This window comes from Hemiscyllium ocellatum, chromosome 2 (genome assembly GCF_020745735.1).
Source record: "Hemiscyllium ocellatum isolate sHemOce1 chromosome 2, sHemOce1.pat.X.cur, whole genome shotgun sequence".
Classification (NCBI taxonomy): Eukaryota; Metazoa; Chordata; class Chondrichthyes; order Orectolobiformes; family Hemiscylliidae; genus Hemiscyllium; species Hemiscyllium ocellatum.
This window is the reverse complement of record NC_083402.1, coordinates 150,455,724-150,472,543: the sequence shown is the minus strand read 5'-3', so window position 1 is coordinate 150,472,543 and position 16,820 is coordinate 150,455,724. Positions and strand designations below refer to the sequence as shown.

The window sequence follows — 16,820 nt, the reverse complement described above, 5'->3', positions numbered from 1 at the left end:
GAAATGTTGGGCCACAGGGTGGTGGGGTTGATTGGTGCGGGTGTCCTGGAGATATTTATCCAGCCCATCTACAAACACATTGAACCTGTCCCCCAGAATAGTGTTCTTCCCACTTGGCTCGAGATAACGGAGAATTGAATATTTGAGTTTACCAGGTGTTTGTGACTTGCCCAATGGTGTAGCTATGCTGATAGACTCTCCTTTGACGGACTGAATGCCATCAATAACACTTGATAAGGTCCCTAGATTATGGTTCTGTCAGCCTGAAGGTAACCGTCCGTATTGAGCTAAGGCAATGAGTGCCTAATTCTCAACATGATTTGGAAATACTCCATAAATGATGTTGGGTTTTCGTCAATGCCAGATGCAGTCTTACTAACAAGGGTCAAAAATAGTTGACCTATTCAGGATTGAAATACAAGATTTGAAGGTCAGAATTAGGACACAGAATTGTATGCACGATCGATGTTAACCTTTATTTTGTAGTTATTGATTCTTAAAAAGATACAGAGCTGCCGCGTTGACATAGCATCGCCCACTCTCCAATCACAGCAGATCCCACTGATACCGGTGTCAAATTCAAGACCAGCATCCCTTCTGAAAGCGGCCACTGAATAGCATTAAATTCTGCTGCTAAAGTTTTAGTGCAACCCTCCCATGCAAATGCTTATCCATAATAAAATCAAAGAGCGACAGATGCTGGGGATCTGAAACCGAGTTTGAAAACACTGGAGAAACTTGGCAGGTCTGGCAGCATCTCGGGAGAGAGACACCGTTAACTTTTCCAGTCCAATGACCATTTTTTTTGTTTCAAATGTTTATCCATAACAGCTAAGTAGTCTATTGTAAGGAGGTCACAGAGTGTAATTCCTGCGCTTATATTACATCTGTTCATTATGCGGCTATAATCACCCGTTCTGTTTTACCAACCGGATTTTGAAAGATAGGAGAATGGGAATGCAACCTTCTATTTTGTTTAAATCTATCGAACCTGAATAGTCTGGCGTTTATCAGATAATCATGGCCATGGGGATTTGGGGGAATTTCCCGAGGCATTCTGCCCATTGAGATTCAGGCTAACACATAATCAAACTGGCCTTTCTCCAAACCGTCCAGCCCATCAGCCCAGGTGGACGTGGGCATGCTCCTGTAGGGATCCAGTAGGATCCTGAAACACCTTACGATGAGGATTCCCAGGAAGATAAAGAGGAAGATAACAAAGGCGAAAGTGGTTTTCTGTTCCAGAGTCATTCCCTCATGGAGTGCACCCCCGGTGGGTTGGAAACTGGAAGTTAATGATTCACTGTCCATTTCTCCAGGAGAGGTGAAGGGACCAACCCCAGAACGTTCTCTTCTCATGATCAATTCCTCAAGTCCATGCTGGCACCAAGCCCCTGAACTACAGAAAACAATTCGTTAATGTTGAGCAAGTTAAACAGAATTGAATCAGTTACCTCAGAGCAGGCGCTGTCTGCGCACGGACCATCCTTCCCGGGACAGAGGGGCTCGCTTTCCCTGCCCTGCCAACCTATGGCTCTATCATCACTTCATAACCGCGTTGTCGTGTTTGCCGACAAGCAGCAACCTGTCAGAATGAGATCCTGCTTTCCATTCCGCTGGCCAAAAATGTGATACATTGCATCTATTTTTTAAAAAAAGCTCTGGCCATATTGGCAGCAGTGTTTGAGATCTAACCCAATGACTGATGAGCACATAAAATATACCAGGAACCTGGTCTTCATCAGGATGCATGTACGATGCATCGAGATCAAGTGCTATCAGTACTTCGCAAAACCATGTCTAGCTCTACATCTTACCCACACGCCGGGCTGCTGTCTCCCACTGTGCAGTTCCCCTCAGTCTCCTGTTGCTCTCTCTCTCTCTCTCTGGCAGCACCGCCAAGTCTGCTTCAGGATGACGAGAGGCTCCTCTCCACCTAAATACCCGCCAGTCTTATTGTCATTTCGATTGGAGACGTCATTCATTCATTGATCCTTCTTAATCTGAAGAGATTTGAGGAGATGCCAGACTGCGCGGTGGGAAGGGCCGCTAAAACAGCTCGACTCTCGGTCAGCTCAGTCACTCCCTCCCTTGGTAACCATCTCAGTCTGTCTCAGCACCAAGAAAACAAAAGCATACGCGGATCCACAAACCACGCACCTAGGATTTACGGTGTGCACTCTCTCCAGTCTCTGTCTTGTTGTAGATTCTGTCCCAGAAATGTTCATTTAGGAATTATATCCATTAAAGTGAAATCAGTTCCAAGGGCGGAGCGCCATTTCCAATTCCATATTCTGCCCTGACTTCCTGGGGTTAGTAAGCTGGAAAGGCGTGTTGATAAATGTCTGTCTCATGGAGCAGGCTTAGCGTCTGATTGTGAAGGATCACTGAATATTTAACAACATATGTTCACTCAGCTTAGATATTGCGAGATGACATAAATCATTAAAGTGAGTTGGAGCATCGGCGTTCAGCAGCGATCCTGGATTTCCTCCGAAACACACTGCCAACACTTTCTGCAAGTCTACATGAAATGTTTGTGTGCTAAATATTCCCAGGAAGACTGCCGATGTCTTGAATCCATAAGCTATTAAGGAGCAGATGATAATAAGCGAGTTGGGAAACACGGTGATTTGGTTAGGTGGTGGAGGTGGAAACTGCTATGTGCAACAATACATCTTTAACATGCAAAACCGAACAGATGCGGTACCTTCTCGTTAACGAGACACTTATGTGTGTTCAGATCCACCTGCCCCAGTCACGATTACTATCCGGTACAGATTGATGGTCAGGATGGATATATCTAACCCCGGTTTACACACAAAATCAATCCAACTTCATCCATTATTACAGGGAAATCTATTCTTCAACAGATTGCAGGTATCCTGGACAGTACGACACCTCACGTACATTTATAAATATTACCTCCATGCATTGTAGAGAATCGCGATGCTTTATCCCGTCTCAGCGCACAACTCCAATAAATTGCATCATTTTTTTTAAAAAACGCAACAGTCACCTCGCCCTCGGTTACAAATCACTGTAGGTTTCTGTTGAAAGGTGGAGTGAACACGGGTGCGAACAGGAAACCCCCTTTTCTGGTCGATGTTTGCAGTGAGAATCTCGCTGAGGCACGGCTGTGTGCTCTTCAGGCGCTTTCTGACCAGTAACCAAACGCAGGAAAGGAACAACTTGGAATAACCCTTCCAGTTAAAGGTGTCGAATCCAGAATGTCAAAAATAATTAGTCTTTCAAATCCAATGACATTCCCGCCTGCCACTGATGTCAAACTGAAATTATAACCTCTGTGCAACACCATTGGATCTTTTTTGGTGATTTCTAACAATCTGACTGCGGGCTGTCACTTAAACCATTTTCAAAGACACTCCATAGGTATTGGAACCTCCCTTTCAGAGAGTGCTAGGTGAGATCTGAATTGTAAGGTAGGTCACCACTGTGTCTGTAGGTAAGCACTGTGTCTGTAGGTAAGCACCGTGTCTGTAGGTGAGCACTGTGACTGTAGGTGAGCACTGTGACTGTAGGTCACCACTGTGTCTGTAGGTAAGCACTGTGTCTGTAGCTCAGCACTGTGACTGTAGGTAAGCACTGTGACTGTAGGTCAGCAATTGTGTCTGTAAGTCAGCAATATGACTGTAGGTCAGCACTGTGTCTGGAAGTCAGCACTGTGACTGTAGTTCAGCACTGTGACTGTAGGTAAGCACTGTGACTGTAGTTCAGCACTGTGACTGTAGGTCAGCACTGTGACTGTAGGTAAGCACTGTGTCTGTAGGTCAGCACTGTGACTGTAGTTCAGCACTGTGACTGTAGTTCAACACTGTGTCTGTAGGTCACCACTGTGTCTGTAGGTAAGCACTGTGACTGTAGGTCACCACTGTGTCTGTAGGTAAGCACTGTGTCTGTAGCTCAGCACTGTGACTGTACGTAAGCACTGTGAATGTAGGTAAGCACTGTGACTGTAGTTCAGCACTGTGTCTGTAGTTCAGCAACTGTGTCTGTAGTTCAGCACTGTGACTGTAGATCAGCACTGTATCTGTAAGTCAGCACTGTTACTGTAGTTCAGCGCTGTGACTGTAGGTCAGCACTGTGTCTGTAAGTCAGCACTGTGACTGTAGGTAAGCACTGTGACTGTGTAGGTCAGTACTGTGACTGTAGGTCAGCACTGTGTCTGTAAGTCAGCACTGTGTAAGTCAGCACTGTGACTGTAAGTCAGCACTGTGACTGTAGGTCAGCACTGTGTAAGTCAGCACTGTGACTGTGTAGGTCAGCACTGTGACTGTAGGTCAGCACTGTGTCTGTAAGTCAGCACTGTTACTGTAGTTCAGCACTGTGACTGTAGATCAGCACTGTGACTGTAGGTAAACACTGTGACTGGAGGTCAGCACTGTGTCTGTAGGTCACCACTGTGTCTGTAGGTAAGCACTGTGTCTGTAGCTCAGCACTGTGACTGTAGGTAAGCACTGTGACTGTAGGTAAGCACTGTGACTGTAGGTCAGCAATTGTGTCTGTAAGTCAGCACTATGACTGTAGGTCAGCACTGTGTCTGTAAGTCAGCACTGTTACTGTAGTTCAGCACTGTGACTGTAGGTCAGCACTGTGACTGTAAGTCAGCACTGTGACTGTAGGTAAGCACTGTGTAAGTCAGCACTGTGACTGTGTAGGTCAGCACTGTGACTGTAGGTCAGCACTGTGTCTGTACATCAGCACTGTTACTGTAGTTCAGCACTGTGACTGTGTAGGTCAGCACTGTGACTGTAGCTCAGCACTGTGTCTGTAGATCAACACTGTGATTGTAAGTAAGCAATTGTGACTGTAAGTCAGCAACTGTGAGTGCAGGTCAGCAACTGGACATATTTGTTATAGATCAGACCAGACCTTGCACTCTGCAGGGACGTTACATGATGAAGGAGCAGAATAATGTGGAAAAAAATATAGAATACAAGTATTGGGGAGAATATCAATCAAGAGGAATAGAAGGAATGTCAAGTACGGGGAAAGTTCTTACTGGAAGAAGCTGATTAGTTTTGTTTATACCCTGGTTTCAAATTGAACTAAATCACTTTGACACATGATTACACCAAGATTATTCATTCATCCTATAGTACTACATTATGCTAGTTCTGAATTAGTTTGTTCTCTATTTGTTTCTAAACCAAACTACTCAGGTAGTAGTTCACAAGGTGATGCTAACTGTAATGACACCACCATACCCATATTAACTCTTTCCCTTCCATGATACATTACCTACCCTCACTTAAATATTGCATTGCCCACCACTGATCCCATCACTATTGTTATTCTTTCCGTATCACAGCATACTGCCTTCAGTCTCCACAGCAACAGCCATTGTTAAAACAATCCTTGACTTTCAGGAATGACCATAGCCCACTGCCTTAATCCCACTTGGCCAGATCCCTGAACAATCTTTGTCTAGCTCCACTACTGACTTCCTGGGAATCTCCAGAGTCTGTGCATTGGACAAACTGAGCTGACTGTGGCTCATCCCAAGGACTGCAGAGATATGACTCCCAGATCCTAACTGTCCCAAGTGGCAGCCTGACCATGCTGAAGCCTCAGGACTGATATCAGAGACTGACCCTGACTTACTGTGACAGGACCCCAGGCGTGACAACAGCATCATTGACTTGCCTGAGGACTACTCCCCTTGAACTTTGAGACATGACCATGGTTGAAGCACAGGCAGTGTGATCATGAAAGTAGCTGGTGCATGGTGCAGATTTAAGATTGACGTAGCATGGTGAATTTCACAAACATGCCAACCATCTTTATAGATCATTGCTAAGTAACCAGCATATCAAGCTGCCTGGTTCTGTCTCTACATAAGAGGTAAGTCAAGATTAAAATACTGTGAACATTTATATCCTGGCAGAGGGTTTAAAACACAAAAAAGGAAGATAAGGCAAAGCAAGGCGGTAATGCTGTAAGGAGGAGAAAGTGAGGACTGCAGATGCTAGAGTATCAGAGCTGAAAATGTGTCGCTGGAAAAGCACAGCAGGTCAGGCAGCATCCAAAAAACAGGAAATTCGATGTTTTGGGCATAAGCCCTTCATCAGGAATGAGGAAAGTGTGTCCAGCACTTTCTTAGCCTGCTGGACACACTTTCCTCATTCGTAATGAAGGGCTTATGCCCGAAATGTCGAATTTCCTGTTCTTTGGATGCTGCCTGGTAATGCTGTAAGCAGTCAAGTGGATGTAAAGTGAGTGAGTGTTAAGGAGATCCCTGAGATGCACTCTGATTCAATCCTCCCATGGCCCTGTACACAAAGTGTCCTGGCACTGGCCTTGCAATAAAAGGTGTCATTGTGTTCCAAACTATAGCATTGACATCCAGAACTGCACTATAAATGGTACCATGATGATGTGGTGAAGCTGGTACATTTCAGATGCCACAGTCTGTGGGCAGGGAATGCATGCAGTTGATACCTGGGAGTATGCCCTGAGGTCTTGATGCAGAGTATCCAAAACAGAGATCAGGAGGGGCTAGTGGTGATCCAGAGTTGGCAAGATCTGCTCTGATTTTCATGTCAGGAATTGTCTCAGTTGGTATTTTATATCTGGTCTCTATGGGAAACTGTACATAAATCTATGATTTTAACATCTATGATCTATAAATACTCATTGAGTAAATGAAACAAAATTAGCAAACCATGAGATGCTAATACATGCAAATAAGCCTCTTGCCACTCACTGGCAAGAATGTCATCTCATCCTCTGAAATTGAATGGAGAATGGGACATACTTGCTCTCGGTGCAGAGAAGCTTCTTACTGAACCTTCCACCTTGTTCTACATGGCCCTTTTCGTTCAGAGCTAGGAAGACTCCATCCTATGTTCCTACAATTTGTGAGGCAATCATGTCTTAGTGAGAGGGCGTGATATAACCCAATGTCACTGCACTAGTAAATCAGCGACACACAAATACAGCAAGTGCTGGAGAAATTTAGCACGTCTAGCAGCATCTGTGGAGAGAGAAACTGCACTCAAAATGTTAACTTTGCCATCTTCACTCGGTTTGGCCCAGCTGTGACTCCAGACCCATAGCAATGTAGTTGTGTCATAACTGTCCTCTGGGCATTTATAGATGGACAATAAATGCTGACCAGCCAAGGGCATCCTCATCCCAAGAACGAATGAAACCAAACTCTATGCCTGATTAATTTCATATAAATGGAGAAGAAGTTTTGTACACATAGTCATAGCTTAGGTAGATAAAAATTAAGCATTATTTTCATGCCTGTAGGCATCGAGTTATACAAGAGAAAGTGTTGTTTTGATATTTTATTTAGCATATTGATTGAATCCTTTATCTAACCAAAAGAATTGAGTATAATTATCTTAATTATTAATACAATGGATACATACAACATTATTCAGGCCAAAGTTCACATTACAAAAGAAGAAGTGTTGAATGTCTTAGAAAACATAAAGGCAGTTAACTCACCAGGACCTGCACAAACATATCTGAGGACATTGTGGGAAGTTAAAAAGGAAATTATGGAGTCTCTAGCAGAAATATTTGTGTCATCTATAACAATAGGTGAGGTGCCAGAGGGTGGCAAATTAGATTAGATTCCCTACAGTGTGGAGACAGACCCTTCAGCCCAAACTGACCCTCCAAAGAGTAACCCACCCCCCTCTGACTAATGTACCTAACACTATGGACAATTTACCTCACCTGCACATCCTTGGATTGTGGGAGGAAACTGGAACATGCAGAGGAAACCCACGCAGACACAGGGAGAATGTGCAAACCCCACACAGAGAGTCATCCAAGACTGGAATAGAACCTGGTGTTGTAAGGCAACAGTGCTAACCACTGAGCCACTGTGCCACCACGAATATTGTGCCTTTCTTTCAGAAGGGCTGTAAGGAGAAGGCTGGGAACTATCAACCTGTGAATCTGATATTGGTGGTGGGCAAGTTATTAGAGGTATTTCAAGATAGAATTTAATGTATTTGGAGAGGCAAGGAATAATTAGGGATAGTCAGCATGGCCTTTTGTGTGGAAAATCATGTCTTGCAAACTGATTGAGTTTTTCTTCATGAAGTAGCCAAAAGCCTGATGAAGGCAGAATGGTAACCATTGTTTATGTGGACTTTAGTAAAGCCTTTGACAAGGTTCTGCATGGTAGACTAATGGGTAAGGTGACATCACATGGAATTTAGGGAGATCTTGCTAATCGGATACAAAATTAACTTTTGGGGGGACACCAAAAGTGGTGACAGAGGGTTGTTTTTTGGACTGGAGGCCCGTGACCAGTGGTGTTTCTCAGATATCAGTTTTGGGGGCATTGTTGTTTGTCATTTATATAAATGATTCGGATGAGAATATAGGAGACATAGTTAATAAGTTTGCAAATGTAACCAAAGTTGATGTCATAGTGGACAGTGAAGAAGATTATCTAAGATTGCAAAGAGATATTGATAAATTGGCTCAATGGGCTGAGGAGTGGCAGATGGAGTTTAATTTGGACAAATGTGAAGTATTGCATTTCGGAATTACAAACAAGGATAGTTAATGGTAGGGGCGTGTGTAGTTTTGTAGAACAGAGAACTAGGGGTTCAGGTATATACTTCTTTGAAATTTGTGTCACAGGTAGACAAGGTAGTCAAGAAGGCAATTAGTACACTTGCCTTCATTGCTCAGACCTTTGAGTATAGGAGTTGGATCATCATGTTGAGGTTGTACAGAACATTGGTGAGGCCACTTCTGGAGAACTGTGTCCAGCTCTGGTCACCCAGTTGAGGGAAGGATATTATTAAACTGTTGAGAGTTCAGAAAAAAATTACCAGGATGTTGCTGGGAATGGTGGGTTTGAAATATAAAAATAGACTGGAAAGACTGGGATCTCTTTTCACTGAAATGTAGGAGGTTGAGGAGAGACCTTATTGAGGTTTATAAAATCATGAAGGGCGTAGATAAGGTGAGTGACAAGGGTCTTTTCCCTAAGGTGGGGGGATTCAAAACCAGGGGCCATATTTCTAAGGTGAGGGAGAAAGATTTTTAAAAAGGGCATGAGGGGCAAATGTTTTACACAGACAGTGTGTGGAATGAACTGCCAGAGAAAGTGAAGGATGCAAGTACAGCGACTACGTTTAAAAGATATTTGAATAAGTACATGAACAGGAACGATTTGCAGGTAGGTGGGACTAGTTTAGTTGGAGAACATGGTCGGCATCGACTAGTTGGACCGAAGGGTCTGATTCCATGCTTTTTGAATCTATGACTCTATACCTGCATGCCGATGGTGTCCTTTGAATGCAGCTTGCAGTTCACGTCTTTCAACAGCTTTGCATTATGTTGGTTTGACCTGGATTATATTTCAACTAATCTCTCTGTAAGATTTAGTTGGGGAACATTAAATTCCATATCCGTTTATTTATAGGAATGTTGAAGTTTAAGAATTCATGTAATAAGAAAGTATAAGACTTGCAATATACCAATGTGATTCAAATTTCTTTAGCATTCCAATGGCTCGATAAAATATTTTCTTGGAAATTTATATATGTACATGGATCCACAATGAATTCTGATTTTTAGCTTTTGTTTTATATCCAGAGGTACTTTTACTGACTTTTCTTTTCCTCATCACCAAAGGTATACTTTTTCCAAATATGAACCACCACCAGTAAATCACCCATGCTTTCCATTTTCAAAAAAAAATTCATTGGCCTCTCTGGCTAGGCCAGCATTTATTGCCCATCCCTAATTGCCCAGAGGGCAGTTGCTATGTGTTTGGAGTCACATGTAGGCCAAATAGGGTAAGAATGACAGTTTTCTTCCTTAAAGGGCATTAGTGCACAATAGAGTTATAGAGTCATAGAGTGCTACAGCATGGAGACAGGCCCTTCAGCCCAAACTGGTCCACACCGACCAAAATGTCTATCCACACTAACCCCATGTCCCTGCACATGTCCCATATTCTTCTAATCCTTTCCTATCCATGTATTTGTCCAAATGCCTTCTAAATGTTTTTTAACGTACCCACCTCAACCACTTCCGCTGGCAGCTCGTTACATATGCCTACCACTCTCTGTATAAAAAAGTTGCCCTTCAGGTTTTCTTTTATTCTTTCCCCTCTAACCTTAACCTGATGCCCCCTAGTCCTCAATTCTCCAATCCTGGGAAAAAGACTAAGTGCATTCACCCTATCCATGCCTCTCATGATCTTATACACCTCTGCAAGATTCCCCCTCAGTCTCCTACACTCTAAAGAAAAAAGTCCTAGCTTGTCCAACCTCTTCCTATAACTCAGACCATTGAGTCCAGGCAACATCCTTGTAAATTGTTCCTGCACTCTTTCCGTTTTAATAACATCCTTCCTACACCAAGGTGACAATACTCCAAGTGTGGCCTCACAACATCCTGTATAACTGCATCATAACTTCCCAGCTTCTATACTCAATGCCCTGACTGATGAAGGCCAATGTGCCCAAAGCCTTCTTCACTGTCCTGTCTACCTGTGACTCCATTATCAGAGAACTGTGAATATGAACGCCAAGATCCCTCTATTCCACTATATTCCTGACAATTTTTTTTTTGACAATCAACAATGATTGTCAAAATGAACCCATGAATCAACAATAGATTCATGGTCATCATTTGACTCCTCATTCCAGATTTCGTTTTGATCTGAATTCAAATTCACCATCAGCCATGGCAGAATCTGAATCCAGGATATTACCTGGGTCTCTGGATTACTCGTTGGATGCTGCCTGAACTGTTGTGCTCTTCCAGCACCACTGATCCAGAATCCAGTCTCTGGATTAATAGTCTAGCAAAAAAACCACTAGGCTACCACTTAGTTCTGTAATACTTGACACAGCCTTCATTTATTTGAGCTATGAAGGATTGAAAGATTAAAAAAAAATTTAGTTCATTGAAGACCTTCAGGAAAGAACATTCTAAGTCTTTTTACAATCAGACCAATATGTAACTCCAGGCCCATTGTAAAGTGATTCAAAGCCTCTTAGTTGTTGGGAAGGTGGTTTATCAGAGCTGAAAGGGCTTATGCCCGAAACGTCGAATTTCCTATTCCTTGGATGCTGCCTAACCTGCTGCGCTTTAACCAGCAACACATTTTCAGCTAAGGTGGTTTATCACCATATTCTCAATATAAATTGCAGCAGCAGCAGCAACACATGCTTGCCTTAACTGAGATATTCTCACTCCTTACTTTTTCCCATAAGCCAAAGTTTCCTTTAGATTTGGAGGAGCCGGTGTTGGACTGGGGTGGACAAAGTTAAAAATCACCTGGTGTTGTGTGATTTTGATATTTCCTTTGTTATTGACAGTGAAATTGTAGCCAGTGGTTCATTTTCAGACAAATATTTTTGAAAAATGTAAGTAATCCATACAGCTCAGAGGAAGTACTTATGATGCAAACTCCACAAATCGGTTTTTCTTTGAAATTTGGATTTTCCAGTCTTAATTAGAAAAAAACAAAAGTGAAGCAGATGGTCATGGAGTGGAAAATTAAACAGAAATGTACATAGACAATCACATATTCCAGATTTTCTCTTTATGTTTGTATCCGGCAGCAGCAGTAATCCAGTCCAAGGATATCTTTGTTTTCCTGCCCCATCGCTTTTCCTGTGACTCTCTGAGACTAGCTCTTCCACCCTATCACATTATCTCCTTTGTTCTTGTCCCACTACCCCTTTGATCAAAACCTTTTACATCTCAATTTTTTCCAAGTTCTGATGAAACGTCATTGAGCTGAAAGATTGGCTTGGAGATTCGAATGGACAGAGAGTTGTTTCTACAGTGTAGACTACAGCTGTGTTCTGGTTCCCATTGCAGCTGACTCCAAGGAAGTTTCATAGGCAATTAAAAGTTCCTATGGACAGTTTCCATGAATTTGGCACCCTCAAGAAAATCTCTTTAAGTCAAAAACATCAGATACCAAATCTCTTGAACTTAACAATTATCCAGGAAATGTCAAAGGATTAAAATGTGACTCAAATCACTGGAAAATGATTAAACTAAACCTCATGACTCACCATTGAGTCCTCCAACTAGAACATCCAATCCAATACACACTCTCTGACTACAACGCACCACACTATGTCAGGCTTGGCCATGTCCCACCATGGCCTGTCCATCATGGATCTGACACTAGCTCCATCCCAATCCATTTGCACCAGACCCTAGCCCAGTGGACTTCCCTGATAAACCATGAAACCAATCCAACACAGCCTGACCATGCCAAATGCAAGACCACCTCCCACAGTCTGACTAATCCTTCCTGGGCTCTGACACCAACCAACCAACCCCTTCCACCCCCCCCCCTTCCCCCCATCACCCCAACACCCCCATTACCTGCTGGACCCAAGCCCCATCTCAAACCAACTCCCACCCCTTACACTGAACCCCTTACCATCTTACACACCTGGCATCCAACCCTCTTCTCCACCTATCCAGCCATGCCCATATTTCACCCTAGCACCTCAGTTACCCTTACAGAGCTAACTTTCCTCAGTAGCTGTCAAAGTGGCTTTGGATGCAGCAGCGAGGGCAGTCAACAAATGGAGACATATCTTAGCCCGTGACACTGTTCCTGCCTAATGTGGATTTCTCCCCATTTTTCTCCAATAAGCGCATTCAGGACAGGCCAAACACAGAATTGTACCTGGAAAAATCACCAGTGGGTACGTGTGTGAGCTTAAACTGCATTTGAGTAAGTCAAATCTGTTCTGATAGAAATCAATGCTCTAAGCAATTTATTGTATCCCCACAGATGCTACTTGATGTTTTAACTGTTAGAAATTGAATTTATTTGGACACATTTATACTAGAAACTAGTTTCAGTCAGTTCATAATAAATTTACTTGATATTTTGTTAGGCTGCTGAAAAATAATTATGTAATAGATGTTGTTTCACACACTGAAAACTAAAACGACACATGCAGAATATTTTTAAACACAGTAAATCCATATTACATAGACATATGTTAATAGCTTTAAGAACAAGTCTGTCAAAATGCTTGCACATATATAGAGTATTTATGTATTTCTTTAAACTATAAATAGAATTCCTTAACACAAGCAATTCTGTGACTACAAAGTGAAAATATAAGGCTTTAAGACAGGTAATGCAAAAATACAATTGTCCATTTTATTGGAGTAGATTATCTACAGTGTGGAAACAGGCCCTTCGGCCCAACCAGTCCATACCGACCCTCTGAAGAGTAACCCACCCAGACCCATTTCCCTCTGACTAATGCACCTAACACTACAGGCAATTTAGCATGGCCAATTCACCTAACCTGCACATCTTTGGACTGTGGGAAGAAACCAGAGCACCTGGAGGAAATCCACGCAGACACAGGGAGAATGTGCAAACTCCACACAGACAGTCGCCCAAGGCTGGAATCAAACCTGGGACCCTGGAGCTGTGAGGCAGCAGTGCTAACCACTGAGCCACGTGCCACCCACAAAGTATCAATAAAATTCTGTGGAAAAAATTATGTTGTCATTTCTGGTTATCATTCAGCTAAACTTTTATATGCACGATGAAACAAAATGATGATACAAAATATTTTTCTTAATTCTCATTCTTATAAAAATTATATCATTTATTTATTTTGTGACATCAAAGCAAATGGTAAAGCATTGTGATGAAACTTACTCCCAACAGAATGATCAACTTGCCCCCAAAGTCAACATTTCCTTTCAGTAAAGTGACCAAAGCTGCTAACACAATGAACGACTCTATAGCAATCATTTAGAAAATCCTAAGCTTTCTTTTAGTATTGATCTTACACTGATAAATTACTCGCTAACATCACATAAAAAAGCTAACAACAAAATAGTACTTCTGAGTCAGTTTGCACAAAGGCCCAGATATTTCTCAGGAATGCACTCCTTTAGGTAGTAGAAACCTTTTGTTGGCAGAATAAACCTTACTTTTCAAACAAAATTTGCACACATGTTTTTCTTTATAATACATTTGAACATAGACCATTACAACGCAGTACAGGCCCTTCAACCCTTGGTGTTGTCTGACCTGTGGAACCAACCTGATGCCTTCCAATGACCATTTAAATGTCCTTAAATTTGATGAGTTGACTACTATTGAAGGGAGTGCATAGCATCTCCCTACTACTCTCCAAGTAAAGAAACTACCTCTGACATCTGTCCTATAACTATCACCCCCTCAATTTGAAGCTATGCCCACTCATGCTAACCATCACCATATGAGGAAAAAGGTTCAGACTGTCCACCCTGTCTAACCTTTTGATTATCTTTAATGTCTCAATTAAGTCACCTCCCCACCTTTTTCTCTCTAATGAAAACAGCTTCAAGTCCCTCAGCCTTTCCTTGTAATACCTTCTCTTCGTATCAGGCAACATCCTAGTAAATCTCCTCTGCACCCTTTCCAAAGCTTCCACATCCTTCCTATAATGTGGTGACCAGAGCTGTACGCAATACTCCAAGTGCAGCCGCACCACAGTTTTGTACAGCTGCAGCATGACCTCGTGGCTCCAAAACTCAATCCCTCTATCAATAAAAGCAACACACTGTATGCCTTCTTAACAAGCCAATCAACCTGGGTGGCAACTTTCAGGGATCTATGTACTTGGACACTAAGATCTCTCTGCTCATCTACATTGCCAAGAGTCTTACTGTTAGCCCAGTACTCTGCATTCCTGGTACTCCTTTCAAAGTGAATTACCTCACACTTTTCCAGATTAAACTCCATTTGCCACCTCTCAGCCCAGCTCTGCAGCTTATCTATGTCTCTCTGGAACCTGCAACATCCTTCAGCACTATTCACAACTCCAACGACCTCAGTGTCATCCACAAATTTACTAACCCCTCCTTCTATGCTCTCATCCAAGTCATTTATAAAAATGCCAAACAGCAGTGGTCCCAAAATGGGGGCTTGCAGTACACCATTAGTAGCTGGACTCCAGGATGAATATTTCCCATCAACCACCACCCTCTGTCTTCTTTCAGTTGGCCAATTTCTGATCCAAACCACTAAATCACCCTCAATCCCATGCCTCTGTATTTTGTGCAATAGCCTACTGTGGGGAACCTTATCAAACACCTTACTGAAATCTATATACACCACATCAACCGCTTTACCCTCATTCACCTGTTTGGTCACCATCTCAAATAACGCAATAAGGTTTGTGAGGCATGACCTACCCTTCATAAAACCATGTTGACTATCCCTAATCAGTTTATTCCTCTCTAGATGATTATAAGTCCTATCTCTTATAACTTTTTCCAACACTTTACCTACAACTGAAGTAAGGCTCACTGGTCTATAATTACTAGGGTTGTCTCTACTCCCCTTCTTGAACAAGGGGACAACATTTGCTATCCTCCAGTCTACTGCCACAATTCCTGGAGACAATGATGACATAAAGATCAAAGACAAAGGCTGCGCAATCTCCTCCCTGGCTTCACAGAGAATCCTAGGATAAATCCCATCTGACTCAGGGGACTTATCTATTGTCAAACTTTCCAGAATTGCTAACATCCCCTCCTTGCAAACATCAATCCCGTATAGTCTAGTAGTCTGCTTCTCAGAATTCTCCTTGATAACATTGTCTTTTTCTTGTGTGATTAATGACGAAAAATATTCATTTAATGTTTCTCCTATTTCCTTGGACCTCCCACTACTGTCCTTGATTGGCCTTAATTTTTCTCTAGTCATTCTTTTATTCCTGATATATCTATAGAAAGCTTTAGGGTTTTCCTTGAGCCTATTCACCAATGACTTCTCATGTCCCTTCCTGGTTCTTCTTAGCTCTCTCTTTAGGTCTTTCCTGGCTAACTTGTAATTCTCAAGCCCCCTAACTGAGCCTTTACGTCTCATCCTAACATAAACCTTCTTCTTCCTCTTAACAAGAGATTCAACTTTAGTACACTACAGCTCCCTTGCTCGACTACTTCCTCCCTGCATGACCGGTACACACTTATCAAGGACAAGCAGTAGCTGTTCCTTGAATAAACTCCACATTTCAATTGTGCTCATTCCCTGCAGTTTCCTTCCCCATCCAGTGCAGCCTAAATTTGCCTGATTGCATCATAATTGCCTTTCCTCCACAATAACTCTTGTTCTGCGGTACATATCTATCCCTTCAAAAAAAAATATATAACCCGGGGATACATACGACACCTGGCCAGGTTCATTACCCAGTACCAAATCCAATGTGGCCTTGCCCCTTGTTGGCCTGTCTACGTACTGTGTCAGGAAGCTCTTCTGCACACACTGGACAAAAACTGACCCATCTAAAGTACTCGAACTATAATATTCCCAGTCAATATTTGGAAAGCTAAAGCCCCCCATTACAACTACCCTGTCACTCTCGCTCCTATCGAGGATCATCTTTGCTATCCTTTCCTCTACATATCTGGAACTATTCGGAAGCCTATACAAAACTCCCAAAAGGATAACCTCTCTGGTCCTGTTTCTAACCTCAGCCTATACTACCCAAGTAGACAAGTCCTCAAATATCCTTTCTGCAGCCATAACACTGACTAACAGTGCCACACTTCCCCCTCTTTTACCATTTTCTCTGTTCTTACTGAAACATCTAAATCAAAGTCCCAGTTGCTAACCCATGCTGCAAGTTCGCCTACCTTATTCCAGATGCTCCTGGCATTGAAGTAAATGCACTTTAAACTACGTTCCTGCTTGCCGGTGAACTCTTGTGACCATGAAACCATATTTCTGACCTTACTACTCTCAATCTCCTGAATATTGGAACTGCAATTTAGTTTCCCAGCCCCCTGCTGAATTAGTTTAACCCCTCCCAAATAAC

The 16,820-nt window shown here is 42.6% G+C and overlaps 1 protein-coding gene across 1 annotated transcript; it reads right to left on the bottom strand.

Annotated features, from left to right (window-relative positions):
- Positions 1-505: 505 nt before the first annotated feature.
- On the bottom strand, positions 506-2,042 carry LOC132829632 (cortexin-3). The gene is made up of 2 exons (XM_060846953.1): positions 1,818-2,042; positions 506-1,399 (listed from the first exon to the last, which is right to left on the bottom strand). The coding sequence occupies exon 2, from the start codon at positions 1,357-1,359 to the stop codon at positions 1,072-1,074; it is 288 nt and encodes a 95-aa protein (XP_060702936.1). The 5' UTR covers positions 1,360-1,399; positions 1,818-2,042; the 3' UTR covers positions 506-1,071.
- Between the last annotated feature and the right edge of the window lie 14,778 nt (positions 2,043-16,820).